The 15,930-nt window shown below is 41.5% G+C and overlaps 2 protein-coding genes across 2 annotated transcripts; one reads left to right on the top strand and one right to left on the bottom strand.

Moving 5' to 3' along the window:
• Nucleotides 1-480: 480 nt before the first annotated feature.
• Nucleotides 481-1,754, top strand: LOC111558924 (olfactory receptor-like protein OLF4). The gene has a single exon (XM_045047329.1). It carries the CDS (start codon nt 489-491, stop codon nt 1,419-1,421), a length of 933 nt encoding a protein of 310 aa, XP_044903264.1. The 5' UTR covers nt 481-488; the 3' UTR covers nt 1,422-1,754.
• A 10,227-nt stretch (nt 1,755-11,981) lies between these two features.
• LOC101100952 (olfactory receptor-like protein OLF4) lies at nt 11,982-13,987 on the bottom strand. Its single transcript, XM_004001239.4, has one exon. The coding sequence runs from the start codon at nt 13,303-13,305 to the stop codon at nt 12,274-12,276; it is 1,032 nt and encodes a 343-aa protein (XP_004001288.4). The 5' UTR covers nt 13,306-13,987; the 3' UTR covers nt 11,982-12,273.
• Between the last annotated feature and the right edge of the window lie 1,943 nt (nt 13,988-15,930).

The raw sequence follows: 15,930 nt of genomic DNA, 5'->3' as shown, positions 1-15,930 counted from the left end.
CTTGAAGAACTTCTTAGTAAAACTGTAAAATATATGATTCCTTAGGAAAGAAGCTGATTGAAAAAAAACCACACAGAACCTATCAGATATGTCCGAGTGCATTCCTGAAGGGGACCATATCCACATACAACATATTAAAATGAATTTCTGCACTCCAAACTATAAAAGTAGTATTTCAATTCTGTGAGTAATGAAAGTTTGTGTGAAATGTACTCACATTAGGGGCGCCTGGGTGGCGCAGTCGGTTAAGCGTCCGACTTCAGCCAGGTCACAATCTCGCGGTCCGCGAGTTCGAGCCCGCGTCAGGCTCTGGGCTGATGGCTCAGAGCCTGGGGCCTGTTTCCGATTCTGTGTCTCCCTCTCTCTCTGCCCCTCCCCCGCTCATGCTTTGTCTCTCTCTGTCCCAAAAAATAAATAAACGTTGAAAAAAAAAAAAAAAGAAATGTACTCACATTATTCCCTTCTTTCCAAGAAGCCACCTCCACCACATGGAACTGAGCAACAAAACACGAATTTCAGAATTTCTTCTTCTGGGATTTTCAGAGAGACCAGAACTGCAGCCCCTCATATTTGGGCTTTTCCTCTCCATGTACCTGATCACTGTGTTTGGCAACCTGCTCATAATTTTGGCCATCAGCACAGACCCCAACCTCCACACTCCCATGTACTTCTTCCTCGCCAACCTGTCCTTCGTAGATATTTGCTTCACCTCCACCACGATTCCAAAGATGCTGGTGAACATCCAGACTCAGAGCAAAGTCATAACTTATGAGGACTGCATCACACAGATTTATTTTCTCATTCTCTTTGCTGTACTGGACGTCTTCCTCCTGAGTGTGATGGCCTATGACCGGTTTGTGGCCATCTGTCACCCCCTGCACTACACGGTCATCATGAACCCCCGGCTCTGTGGGCTGCTGGTTCTGGTGTCCTGGATCATGTGTGTCCTGAATTCCCTGTTACAAAGTTTAATGATGTTGCGGCTGTCCTTCTGTACACACTTGCACATCCCCCACTTTTTTTGTGAACTCAATGAGATGCTCCAGCTTGCCTGTTCTGACACCTTTCTTAATAACGTGGTGATGTATCTTGCAGCTGTCCTGCTGGGTGGTGGTCCTTTTGCCGGGATCCTTTACTCTTATTCCAAGATAGTGTCCTCTATACGTGGGATTGCATCAGCTAAGGGCAAGTATAAAACGTTTTCCACCTGTGCGTCTCACCTGTCGGTCGTGTGTTTATTTTACTGTACGATGCTCGGCGTGTACCTGAGCTCTGCTGCTACCCAGAGCTCACAGTCAAGTGCCACAGCCTCAGTGATGTACACGGTGGTCACGCCCATGCTGAACCCCTTCATCTACAGCCTGAGGAACAAAGACATAAAGAGTGCTCTGAAAAGAATTTTTTGCGTTCAAGTGATGTAATGGCCAACTGAACTGTCTTGGGGTTGGAGACGTGTCCATGACTGCAGGGCAGAGCCTCAGAACCAAGAACTGCTCTTCCTTGAATAGACTTTGGCAGGAGAATCTGCTCCTTCTGTTTTTCTCCTGGAATTTCCACTTGTTTGCTTTCAACTTCTCTATACATTTAAGGAACTCACTTTATCAAGCTTCTTCTCTGTCTGACATACAGTTTCCCCTTTGTCCATTTTCATACGTCCCCAGTGTTTTCCCCAGCCTTAGAACACAAATGCCTGGAAATTTCTGTATCTAATGGGAAAAGTTGGATATCTTAAAAATAAATTTTTTTTCAAATGACTTATCCCACGAGAAGTAAATCTCCCCTAGATTTTCCAAGAACGTAATCATGAGTTATAGTCTTCATATGGAAAAAAGCTACACTTGGCCCCTAAGCCTGTTGCATCCACACGACTCCTGAAACAGAATGCTACGGGCACCAGTGACAGTCACAACAAAGTTTATTACAATGAGAGGCAAGGCCGACCGATCGGGACCAACAATCTTGATAAGAGTGCGACCTCGAACAGCCTGGGTACAGAGTTTTTAAAGCCGATCACATCGTTTTATCATTACTTGGGAACAGAACAGAAAAACAGTTCCCAGATGAGTTAGAAACAGTTGCCAGATGAGTTAGAAACAGTTGCCTAATGAGGTGTTTATTTTAGACTTTCTGCCTCGAAGTTGCAACCAGTGGATCTCCTTGACCTTGCCTTTGATGCTCTTTTCTTTGAACTTTTGTTTCCTTCATTGGTAAAGCCTAATTTACAAGAGTAAAAGCAAGGCTGTTATCTTTTGACCTTCAATGTCAGAACAAAGCTGTTATTTTTCAAGCTAAGCCTTAGCCCCACACTACAATTTAACCCTTACAAGCCCTCTCCATAATTTTATTGTAGATGAACATACAAACCAAAGTTTTCACCTTGTGTCTGTCAGTCTTTTTACATCACAACCTAAGCATTCCTACTGATGATGTGGACTCTAACAGTGTTCCCTTTAAGCCTCTGGCTATTGACACCACAATGCTCTGGCTAGGAAAGCCCCGGCACTCACCCGTGCCCATGTGCTTGTGGACATTCCCAGAGCTTATGCTGTGACTCACTGGCCCTCGGGTTCTTATTGTGATCAGAAGACACACCTCAGCACCACCATCAGAGAACTCTAAAAAAGCAATGCCTGTTAACTCACAGATCCCGGAGGGCACATGGGATGACCAAAGGCCATTTGGAGAGGTCTGAGAAAGGGAGACAGAGATTGACAGACACTGGGAGCACCGCTGAGGGATCTGGCTTTATTGAGGACCTTGGCCAGAGTGGCTAGGGGGTTGCGGGTTCACACCTTATTGGACAGTTTTATAGGAGTAGATTTCAGCAGCTGAAGGGGAAAAGCAAGGTCACTCAAGGGCAGTTATATTAGTTACCCAGGGCTTTGTCAACAGGAACTTCCTGGCTGGGGCGGTCCGAGTGCTAATTTGGTAATTGTGTCATACACCTGACAATATGTTTGTTCAACATGGCTGTTTTCAAATGGATGTCCCAGAAATCCAAAGCTTAATTTCAGGCATTTACATTATAATCAAAAGCTTAATGTCAGGCACTTACTCTAAAAAACATGCTACTGTATTTCCTAATCGGTCTCCTGTTTTTTCTCTGTTATTCAGCGTGGCGTCCAGGAAGCCTACCATAGCCCCTGATAAAACTTGTTCAGCATAATATATCTCCCAGTGGAGTCTATATGGAAAGACAAACTTAAATAAGTAGATCAACCGAATATATTCTTAGTGTCAGGACGACCATAGATAATGAGGAGGCAAAATTTCAAAACACTCTCTGTTACTACACAAATATCTTTCTTTCTTTCTTTCTTTCTTTCTTTCTTTCTTTTCTTTCTTTCTTTCTTTCTTTCTTTCTTTTTTTCTTTCTTTCTTTCTTTCTTTCTTTCTTTCTTTCAACAGTTGATCCTGTGCATCTATTTATTGAAGCATAAGACATTTGTGTCCACAGCTGAAGGGACTTAGTTTTTGAGGTGAAGGTTTGCTCAGTGTCCTCTATGCTTTATCACGGAATTTTCTTCCTGTTTCTACTTGAGAACTTTCCAGTGCTACCTGCTAATATGACACTTCCTGATATTATACATAAAATAACTCACTTTTCTTAATTTTTGTCACAAATGCTAAAGGTTGGCAAAGGAACAGTATCAGCCCCATCCATTTCGTGCCTCCATCCTGCTCTGAAATCTCTCCCACCTGCATGACCAGAGGATGCGTCACACAAGAGCTGGATGTCCTGCTGACATGTGGTTCAGGGTCCCCAGGTCTTCTGCACAAACGTGCATGTCCTACAAACTCTCCCCATTACCTTGAGGGGAGCCTACATATAGTCACTTGTTCATCAAGTCACGGGAAATAGACTTGAACCACAGAAGGATGACAACCACTCTCAATTATCGGACCATATGCCACAAATAAAAAGCAGCACATGTCTGATCACCTCAAGTCTGTTTGCTGGGGTGATTGTGTCAGCCAGTTGTTGCTGTATAACAAACAGGCTGTTCTTATCAAACGGGATATCATAATGATGTGGGGATGCGGAGCACAATGGTGAAGAAAGAATTCTTGAGACTTTTTATGATGCAAAAAGGTGCGTTTATTAGAGCTTGGAGATAGGACTCATGGGCAGAAAGAGCTACACTAGGATTGTAAAGAATGACTGATCATATACTTTTAAGTTTATGGAGGAGGGGAGTAGAGATAGCATGTTTCTAAGGAATTCCTTTATGCTGAAAGTGAGGTTTACGGGGCCATGGAGGTTTGGTTCTTGTCAAGATAAGGTTGTTTTTCTTGTCTAGTAAAACATCAACATTAACGCAGCCTCAAGTTCCTGGAGGTGACTCAGGGATTTGTCAGTGGGCTGCAAGTTGTAAGGACACTGATGTTTAGCTACATTTCTCTTGCTTTTGTTCTCCTCATCGATGGTAGCTTTAGCATCAAATGGCATCATATCGGGAAACATTTCTTTCTTTTTCTTTTTAACATTTATTTATTTTTGAGAGACAGAGAGACAGAGCGCAAGTGGGGGAGGGGCAGAGACACAGAATCTGAAGCAGGCTCCAGGCTCTGAGCTGTCAGCACAGAGCCCGATGCAGGGCTTGAACCTCAAGCCGTGAGATGATGACCTGAGCCAAAGTCAGACGTTTAAGGGACTGAGCCACCCAGGAGCTCTGGAAAGCATTTCTCATCTCTGCTGGGCTCCTCATGCATCTGTGGTCTTGTGCGAATCTCTCTGTTGTGTTTCTAGGGCTCATCCCTGATGCTGTATGTGGTTGTAGTGTTCTACTGTCTCAGCCAATTTGTGGTCTTATTACTACATTTCTATGTGCAGAGTATTCTTCTATTTCTAAATAAGATGAATTATCATGTGAATTCTTTGCATTGAATCCCAGTGTTCCTACACCCGTATGTAACATTGGTTTTCCTTCCCTGGTGGAAGGGCTATCTCCCAAACCTGTAAGGAGAGTCATCTATCTGTGCTCTCTATCCAACCCTCAGCCTGTACCATAGATATGTGCCCATTTAATTAAATTACCAGAGTATAATTACACACAATACACCACATATTTAAAGGGTACAGTCTGATGAATTAAACGAGCTACACGAAAATTCATAGCACATAGTGCAAGTTTCCATTTGTGTATAATTTAAGTTTTAACTGCTTTGTGAGGTGTTCTTAAAATTTTAAACTCCCTAAGCCTCTCTTTCCTTATTTCTGAAGGCAGAGTGGATGCTCAACATAACTTCCAGTGAAATGTAAGGAAAGAATGAAATGCATGGATATACATTTTTTACTCCAAGGAAACCATTCAAGTGTAGTGGTTGTGTCTTATGTGTGTGTATGTGTGTGTGCACACATTTTTCTTTCTTATAATGTGTACACACACAGATGATTTATGATTTCATCTTTATGTTGAAAGACTTGAGAGAAAGTTGGAGATGATAGTACTGAAAAGAACGAATGGTTGAATCAGCCTAAAATAAAAAGAAGCAGAGATAAAGACACAAAACTTTAAATTACAATGGGTGAACTTAATTTTTGTTTTTAAATTTATGTATTTAAATGAAAGTTAGTTCACATACAGTTTACTATGGGTTTTAGGCGTAGAACCAAGTGATTCATCGCTTGCCTTGACACCCAGTGTTCTTCCCAAGTGCCCTCCTTAATGCCCTTCACCCATTTAGCCCATCCCCCCCACACACACCTCCTCTCCAGCATCCCTGAATTTGTTCTCTTTATTTAAGAGTCTCTTAAGGTTTGCCTCTCTCTGTTTTTATTTTATTTTTCCTTCCATTCCCCTGTGTTCATCTGTTTTGTTTCTTAAATTCCACATATGAGCAAAACCATGGTATTTGTCTTTCTCCGACTGACTTATTTCACTGAGTATACTACCATTGAGTTCCATCCACGTCGTTGCAAAAAGATCTCATTCTTTTTGATGGCTGACTAATATTCCATTGTAGGGATATATCACATCTTCTTTATCCGTTAAAGGGCACCTGAACCCCAATGTTCATAGTAGCACTATCAACAATAGCCAAACTATGGAAGGAACCCAAATGTCCACTGGCTGATGAATGGATAGAAAAGATGTCGGTGACCCTAACTTTGATCATGAGTTCCTTTCCTATCTTGTTGCCTCAAAGACATTATAGTCAGACCACACTCACATTTATACCCACAGGAATTCACTCCACCACCTGCTGGGCAGAATATCTCCAAATTGTTTTAATTTTTTTCTACATATTGTGGGGTTTTTAAAATATAATTTATTGTCAAATTGGCTCTCATACAGTGTGTAAAGTGTGCTCTTGGTTTTGGGGGTAGATTCCCATGGTTCATCGCTTACCTCGTATTATTGTGGGTTGTTAAACTGTAAATTGCCCTTAACCAAGGGAAGCTAATGAGTGAATTGAGAGGCTTAAAGTTGGTTGTCTCAAATAATTTTATTGATTATGTTCATATGAGATTCCTACTGCTGCTGTAAAATATCCCCACACCAGCTGCTTGAAACAAACAAGGCTCTTACAGGCTCATACAGGCTCTTACACTTCTGGAGTCAGAGACTTGGAAGGAGTCTCAGGGCTAATAGCAAGAAGTCTGCAGGGTTGAGTTCCTTCTGGAGGCTCAGGGGAGAATCTATTGCAGTCTCTGTGGCTGGCCACCTCCTCCTCCACCTTCAGGGCCAGCAGGGTAGCATTTTCAAAGTCTTTCTGACATCAACTCTTTTGTCTCCTTCCTTAACAACTGGAGGACTGTCATGATTACCTTAGGCTCATGTGGATAATCACAACTAATATTTTTATCTCCATGGCAGCTGACTAGCAGTCCTGTTCAATTTGCCACCTAAATCCTTCTTTGCTATAAAAAATATTGTAAAGGTACTGGGGATTTGGAGGTGGGCATATTTGGAGTGTTGTATTCTGCCCACTACAAAGTATTTTCTCTAAGTATATTATTTTGATCACTTGCAAAAGCAATAAACACAGAATTTATGCAGCTGAATGAATGAGCAAATACTGTATTCCTTCAAAATCACATCATGCAATGACGATATTCAGTGCAGAAGACTTAAAATTACCTACACCTATCTCTAACACAGGACCGCCTCCTTGCTAATCAGAGTGTTCCACATACAATAGTGTCCCACCTATATCACCTAGGAACTTGTAGAAATGCAGAAGCTCTGGGCCACTCAGGATGTGTTATCAGATTCTGCATTTGTAGTGGGATCTGTGTGGATTCACAGGCACATTGAAGTTGGAGAAATGCTGGTCTATTTGGGTTTCTACCTTTTGTGGTTGACATTTGTGGCAGGATAATAATATTTTGGGGTGCTTCCCTTTTCCTTGTAGGTGTTTGGCAGCTTCCCTTCAGACTTTGACAGGTATCCTCAGGGGAAAATGCATTTCTGTCTGAGAACCACTGCCCCAGTGTTTGAGAACTAGAAGCATCCTGACAGAATCAAACTTAAGGGACACCTCATGCTCAGATATTAAATTTGGACAGATGACTAGATACCACCAAGCACCATTTCTACAATACAAAGTGGACTTTTAGGCTTCTGGTGAAAAAGACATTTCCAGGACCAGATGGCTTCCCAGGAGAATTCTACCAACATTTAAAGAAGAGGTAATACTCATTCTTTTGAAGCTGTGTCAAAAAAAATAGAAATGGAAGGAAGACTTCCAACTTCATTCTCTGAAGTCAGCATTACTTTGATTCTAAAACTAGAGAAAGACTCCACTAAAATGGAGAATTACAGGCTAATCTTTCTGATGAACATGGGTACAAAATTATCAACAAGATAGTAGCAAACCAAATCCAACAATACGTTAAAAGAATTATTCACCACAATCAAGTGGGATATTCCTGGGCTCTTTGGGTGGTTCAGTATCCTCAAATCAATCAATGCGATACACCACATTAATAAAAGGATAAGAGCCACATGATCCTCTCAATAGATGCTGATAAAAACCCTCAAGAAAGTAAGGATAGAAGGAACACACTTCAAGATCATAAAGGCCATATACAAAAGACCCAGAACTAATATCACCCTCAATGGGGAAATAGAGTTCTCTACCTAAGGTCAGGAACACGACAGGGATGTCTACTCTCATCACGTTTGTTCAACATAGTGTTGGAAGTCTTAGCCTCGGCAATCAGACAACAAAAATAAATAAGAGGCATCCGGATTGGCAAGGAAGAAGTCAAACTTTCACTCTTCGTTGATGGCATGATACTCTATGTGGAAAACCTGAAAGGTTCCACCAAAAATTGCTAGAACAGATGCATGAAGTCAGCAAAGATGTAGGATATAAAAATTAACATATAGAAATCGGTTGCAATTCTATGCACCAATAATGAAGCAACAGAAAAAGAAATTAAGAAATGAATCCCATTTACAATTGCACCAAAACCCATAAAACACCTAGGAATAAACTTAATAAAGAGGTAAAAAAAAACTGTACACTGAAAACTATAGTAAGCTTATGAAAGAAATTGAAGAAGACACAAAAGTATAAAACATTCCATGTTCATGGATTGGAAAACAAATATTGTTAAAATGTTGATAGTACCGAAAACAATGTATACATTCAATGCAAGTGCTATCAAAATAACACCAGCATTCTTCATGGAGCTAGAACAAACAATTCTAAAATTTGCACGCAACCAGAAACGACCACAAATAGCCAAAGCAATTGTGCAAAAGAAAATCAGAGCTGGAGACTTCACAATTTCGGACTTCAAGCTGTATAACAAAGCTGAAATCATCAAGACAGTATGGTACTGGCACGAACACAGACACATAGATCAATGGAACAGAATAGAGAACCCAGAAATGGACCCACAAATGCATGGCCAACTAATTTTTGACAAAGCAGGAAACAATATCCAATGGAATGAAGACAGTCTCTTCAGCAAATGGTGCTGGGAAAACTGGACAACAACGTGAAGAAGAATGAACCTGGACCACTTTCTTACACCATACACAGAAATAAACTCAAAATGGATGAAAGACCTAAATGTGAGATAGGAAACTATTAAAATCCTACAGGACCAAACAGGCAGCAACCTCTTCTACCTTGGCTGCAGCAACTTCTTACTAGACCCGTTTCCAAATGCAAGGGATAGAAGGGCAAAAATTAACTATTGGGACTTTATCAAGATAAAAATCTTCTGCACAGCAAAGGAAACAATCAACAAAACTAAAAGTCAACTGATGGAATGGGAGAAGATATTTGCAAATGACATATTGGATAAAGGGTTAGCATCCAAAATCTATGAAGAAATTCTCAACCTCAACACACAAAAAACAATCCAGTGAAGAAATGGGCAAAAGACATGAACAGACACTTTTCCTAAGAAGACATCCCAACGGCTAACAGACACATGAAAAGATTCTCATCACTCATCAGGGATATACAAATGAAAACCACAATGAGACACCACCTCACACCTGTCAGAATGGGTAAAATGAACAACTCAAACAACAACAGATGTTGGCTAGGATGCAGAGAAAGAGGAACTCTTTTTCACGGCTGGTGGGAATGCAAACTGATGCAAGCACTCTGGAGAAGAGTATGCGGGTTCCTCAAAAATAAAAAATGGAGTTACCCTACAACTCAGCAATTGCACTACTAGGTATTTATCCAAAGGATACAAAAATGTTGATTCCAAGGGACACATGCATCCCAATGTTTATAGCAGCACTATCAACAGCAGCCAAATTATGGAAAGAGCCCAAATATCAATCAACTCATGAATGGATAAAGAAGATGTGGTATTTATATTATATTATATTATATTATATTATATTATATTATATATAATGTAATATTGCTCAACAATAAAAAAAATGAAATCTTACCATTTGCAACAATGTGGATATAACTAGAATGTATTACGCAATGCGAAATTAGTCAGAGAAGGATAATATATCATTTCACTCATATGTAAAGTTAAAAAACAAAACAGATGAATATAAAGAGGGGAGAAAAAAAAGAATAAAATAGAGAGGGAGGCAAACCGTAAGAGAGTCTTAAAGTGAACAAACAAGGTTGCTGCAGAGGAGGGCAGAGGAATGGGCTAAATGGGTGATGGGCAATAAGGAGGGTACCTGTTGGCATGAGCACTGGGTGTTCAAGGCAAATGATGAATCACTGGGTTCTACTGTTGAAACCAATACTACACTGTATGTTAACTAACTGAATTTACATAAATAAAAAAATTTAAAGGTGTAACAAAAACCTTGGGTACTACATTCTTTGGCTTCGTGATAGTTTCGCCAAAACCATTAGGAATTTCATAGTTAGATCACAAATTAAGAGTCATCATTTACTCCCTCATGATGAAGTTTTTATTAACTATAAAAGGTACATTTAGATTTTCTGCAGCATAGACTAGCTTAGCACACTAAAGGGATTCTATGGTTTAATTTTGACAAAAGTACAATCTATGATGTAGTACTTTCATGAGCTGTATTTGCTATTGTAGAAATGGGCTCAGAGGAATTCAATGTTCTGCTCAAAGGCACAAACCAATTAGCATGTAGTCTTAATTGGAATGATGTCGGGATATTTCCGGTTCTGAAACTCTGGGAAGTGGTTCCCACCAGAGTGGCTCTTGGGATTTTTGTCCATGTCTGAAGAGGTGCTTCTGAATACCATCAGCCGCAGGACAGCACCCGACAAAAATAGTTATCTAGCTCCAAGGGTCAATGGCGAGAAGGTAAGGAAACCTGTTCCACACTAAGGTTTCTCCACTTCACTGTGCACACAATTCACCAGGGACTGTAGTTGAAATGCAAATTCTGATTCCTCAGGTCTCCAGGGACCCCGAGGACCCTGCTTCTCTAACAAGTTCCCTGGTGGGTTTGATGCTGCGGGTCCTGGATGTGGAGCCCAGACTGAGAGCAAAGCTGTGGTCCTTCCTTAGGAGAAATTTAAGTTAGAATTAAAGTTGTTAAGATGGAAGGCAATACTACCCGAAGATCTACAGATTCAATGATAATTTGAAAATAACAAAAATGGGGTATCCTTGGAAAACATTTTTAAAACCATCCTAAAATTAAATAAAAAATCTTCCAAGCATGAGCACAGGAGGTCATCCCATTTATTTATGTATTCTTTAATTTCTTTCAGGACCATTTGATTGTTTTTATTTATAAGTCTTTTGACGGCAATAAGTAACCAATCATTCACCCCAGCGAATAAATCCCCTTAAACACAGCCACTGCTATTCCATACTTGATTGAGAGATGTACAGCTTGAGAAAAAATGTAGAGCATAGTAATACAAAGGAGAATTTAAAATTTGCTTTATCATAGTCAAGGTCATCTTTGACTCCAAGGCCGTATTAAGTTATTCTACTTTTTTGAATTTCTGTTTCCGTGTAGACTCCACTGGTAGACAAGTTTTTGATAATCGGTTTTGCCAGTGACTAATGTAAGCACTGGGGACATAGAGCCTGAGAAGAGAATGGGATCCTAATTCGGACAAAAAAGCTAATGGCCCATTATAAAACACACTGGTAGGTTCATCAGGAAAAACAGCTAAGGCAGTGATAAAGGAATGACAGACTCAAAATGAAAACCTGTGGTGCCAGAGTTAATAGAATAGAATAGAATAGAATAGAATAGAATAGAAATGGCCTATTTGCCAAATTGAATTTATTCCAACAGAGAGGTAACAAATCACTATTCTTTTAGTAAAACTAAAAACATTATTATGTGGAGTGATTTTGTCACTGGTGAAGAAATTATTCTTTTTTCTTTAAAAATTTTTTAATGTTTTTTTTTTTTATTTTTTGAGGGAGAGAGACAGAGACAAAACATGAGTGCGGGGGGGGGGGGGGCAGAGACAGAGGGAGAGACACAAATCTGAAACAGGCTCCAGGCTCTGAGCTATCAGCACACAGCCCAATGTGGGGCTCAAACTCGGGAACCGGGAACCTGAGCCGAAGTCAGATGCTTAACCAACTGAGCCACCCAGGTGCCCCTGTGAAGAAATTATTCTTAAGAAATCCAGGCAGTTCCATGAGACAAATGAGAACTCCTAATTTTCTCATATCACAGCTTGCGAATCAATTTAGAAATAAAAGAAAAAGATGAAGGGAAAAAGGTTGGAACACAGAGAGGGAAAAACTTAATAAAATGAGGAACTAAATTGTACTGAGTGGTTGAAAAAATAAAAATTCTGGGAAATAAATGAGAGACACAAACTCTATGTCTACAATCTGCTTAAAAAAACAAAACGCAATTTCTGACGCTAAGACTTTGAGGCTTGCAATCCTGGTAAATTCTTCAACCACAGGACAATTGGACCTTTTCTAACTGCCATCGCAGAGAATCTCCTCAGAGCCTTCTTTATGTCTTTGTTCCTCAGGCTGTAGATGAAGGGGTTCAGCATGGGCGTGACCACCGTGTACATCACCGAGGCTGTGGCACTTGAGTGGGAGCTCTGGGTAGCAGCAGAGCTCAGGTACACTCCGAGGCCCGTACAATAAAATAAGGAGACAACCGAGAGGTGAGATGCACAGGTGGAAAATGCCTTATACTTGCCCTGAGCTGATGAGATCCCACGTATGGAGGAAACTATCTTAGAGTAAGAGTAAAGGATCCCAACGAAAGGACCACCACCCACTAGGATAGCTGCAAAATACATCACCAAGTTATTAAGAAAGGTGTCAGAACAGGCAAGTTGGATCATCTGATTGAGTTCACAGGAAAAATGGGGGATTTCCAAGACTGTACAGAAGGACAGCCGCAACACCATTGAAGTTTGCAACAAGGAATGCAGGACACTCGTGATCCAGGACACCAGGACCAGCAGTGCACAGAGCCGGGGGCTCATGATGACCGTGTATTGCAGGGGGTGACAGATGGCCACAAACCTGTCATAGACCATAATGGCCAGGAGGCAGATGTCCAATCCTGAAAAGATTATGAAAAAGTTCACCTGTGTGATGCAGTCCTCATAGGTTATGACTTTGCTCTGGGTCTGGATGTTCCAGAGCATCTTCGGGACGGTGGTGGAAGTGATGCAGATGTCTACAAAGGACAGGTTGGCCAGGAAGAAGTACATGGGGGTGTGGAGGCGGGAGTCAGAGCTGACGGCCAGGAGGATGAGCAGGTTCCCAAACACAGTGATCAGGTACATGGAGAGGAAAAGCCCAAATACGAGGGGTTGCTGTTCTGGACCCTCTGAAAATCCCAGAAGCAGAAATTCTGATGTCCGTGTATCATTTCCTGGTTCCATGAGGTTGCACTGACCACGAGGAAAGACGATGGGAGACATCATTAATTTTCACCTGAACAGTGTCACTCACATTGTTGCAATGGTATGATTTGTATTTTGCTGTCAAGAAGTTGTAGTGAGCGTCAAACATATTCCAGGCATTGTCGAGGCAATGAGTCTGGGAAAATCAAAAGCCAGTATAATCCAGTGATGGAGAATGAACAGAAGGAAATCAAAATATCAATAGGACATCAGAGGGTGTCAAGTGCTGTGAAGGGAACAAGAGTAGGTGTAAGCAGAGTGTGGATACAAGTGTTATTTTGTAATTGGTGTTCAGTCAAGAACAGTGAACAAGGCGACATCTGAACGGAGACCTCAGGGAAAGGAAGGCAGGAGCCACGAGCATCTCTGGGGAAGTGTGTGCTGGCTGAGGGAATGGCCTCTGCTAAGGCCCTGAGGATGATCCTACTTTGAGGTATGTGGGTCCCAAACAGGAAGCACGTGTAGGAAGGGGAGTGAACAGGAGGGAAATCAGAGACGGTGTGAGGCAATTTCAAGGAAATGGGTGCTGCTGGTTAACCCGCAAGAAAACAGAGTCACTCACCCACACTATGTACTGCTTGTATTTTAGACTCTACTTGCAAAGTCTCCTGTAAATTGACATCGATCCCTCCTGAGTACTGTGTGTTGACTGAGTTCTGGCTTCTGTATTCACCTTAGTACATATTAGACCGTGTACTCCTGTTCTGAGGATGAATCCCACTCCAAAAAGTGCGCGCGCGCGCGCGCACACGCACACACACACACACACACACACACCACAAATGATTGTTTCTCTGGTTGTGTTCTTACCATGACTTCTCACCCCCAGCCCCCATGATTAAGTTTGGAGGGAGTATAACTCAAGCTGGCCAGATCCATAATCATTCTCCTAAACAATGTAAAATGTTACCTGAATTCCAATGAACAAGCTTCCCGTGAAGAAATAACATTGACAAGTCAGACTGGCATGTTCATTTTCTTTCCTGTATTTGAAGCTTTTAACGTTTATTTATTATTGAGAGAGAGAGAGAGAGAGAGAGAGAGAGAGTGGGGGAGGGGAGGAGAGAGAGGGAGACACAGAATCCGCAGCAGGCTCCAGGCTCCGAGATGTCAGCACAGAGCCCGACGCGGGGCTCGAACTCACACACCGCGAGGTCATGACCTGAGCCGAAGTCAGACGCACACCCATCAGCCTTTTATAATACAGAAAATCCCACGCAGGCTCCACGCTCGGCATGGAGACTGATGCATGGTTGGATCTCACGAACCATGAGATCATGACCTGAGTCGAAAGCAAGAGTCAGATGCTCAACGGACTGAGCCCCCAGGCACCACTGTATTCCAATTTAGTTGGTGAAGGTTGTTTCCTAAAGGCTGGCACAGGTGGCTATCCATCTGAAAGAAAAGAAAGTTTCCCTAGACGCACATTTAAACAATCCAGAGGGATTAGAGATCTTGAAGTAAATGGAAACAGTACATTTTCAGTGAACGTGCATAAAAACGCAGATACAAGCCACAGGTGAGCAAAATCGTAATTAAGGCAGGAAAATTAGAAGTAAGATAGATATATTTAGCTATATAAAATTTAAATCATTTTGTGGACATGATATCCAACCCAAGGCAATAAACGGTAATCTGTGAACTTCATGTGAAATGCTGCTAGCTGCGGAATAGGCATAGACTTTATGGACACATAATAACAATAGAGATGCAACAATGAACCTGGTGATCAAATATGTACATATTGGCTCAAATTCAGTAACGGTTGAAGAACACAAGATCTCTCGAGCTGACTGGGTTGAAATTTTTAAACAGGTAGAAAAAAGAGATTCTCTAATTTTTCTGGAAGGAGTGTGAACCACTGCGATGTTGAGAAAACAACTGAAGACAGCTACAAATGTGAAAACACAGATATGCTTTAACTCAGAGATTCTCAGTCTCGGCACCCTTGACGTTCTGATCCAGACTGGCCTCTGTGGTGTGTGTGTGTGTCCTGGGCTTTGAACGTGTTTAGAGCATCCCTGGCCCTTCCTGAGCCGCCCCCCCCCCACCATGTGACACCCAAATAAGTCGTGTCCCCCTGAGGGACAGTGTTTCCTCCAGTGGAGAACCAGATTTTTCACATAACAATCTCAAAATATTTTTGCAGAATTGTTATAATAGCAATGCATCGAGAAAAGCTAGGAAAAGCTTTCGAAGTGTGAGTAGCACAGCCGTATCATGAAATATTATGCAGACATCGAAATAAAGAATCAGCATTTCCCTAGTCGGTTGGAGACAAGTCCATGAGGTAGTTTTGAGGAAGAAGGAAGAGTGGACGCACGTAGAAGAAAAGACTACCCTAAAACCTAAAGAGCGTTTATGTTGTCCACAGCCCGCTATTCATTCATCCGTCTGGTTATGAATGTGTATGTGCGCCTAAGATAGGAAGAGAAGCTTTATGAGAACTGAAAGAATAAAGACTTCCAGGAGGAGTGAAATTAGGGCAAGTTTCAAAACAACTGTGGGAAACAAAATTATGTGAGACTCTAAAAGCGACTTACAAAAGGCATAAAATGATTTAGTGGTATTGAGGTGGGCCATTGATTTCAGATCACACTTCCAAACACGTGGAAAGAAAAGTATGCGATAGAATCACCTTTATCA

The sequence above is a fragment of the Felis catus genome, chromosome A2 (assembly GCF_018350175.1).
Source record: "Felis catus isolate Fca126 chromosome A2, F.catus_Fca126_mat1.0, whole genome shotgun sequence".
In the NCBI taxonomy this organism is placed as follows: Eukaryota; Metazoa; Chordata; class Mammalia; order Carnivora; family Felidae; genus Felis; species Felis catus.
Note: the sequence above shows the minus strand (reverse complement) of the source record. Positions and strands in the feature narration are given on the sequence as shown.

Bases quoted from the DNA above. Each gene is read 5' to 3' on its own strand.
- LOC101100952 (XM_004001239.4), bottom strand. From the start codon at position 13,305: ATGATGTCTCCCATCGTCTTTCCTCGTGGTCAGTGCAACCTCATGGAA.
- LOC111558924 (XM_045047329.1), top strand. From the start codon at position 489: ATGGAACTGAGCAACAAAACACGAATTTCAGAATTTCTTCTTCTGGGA.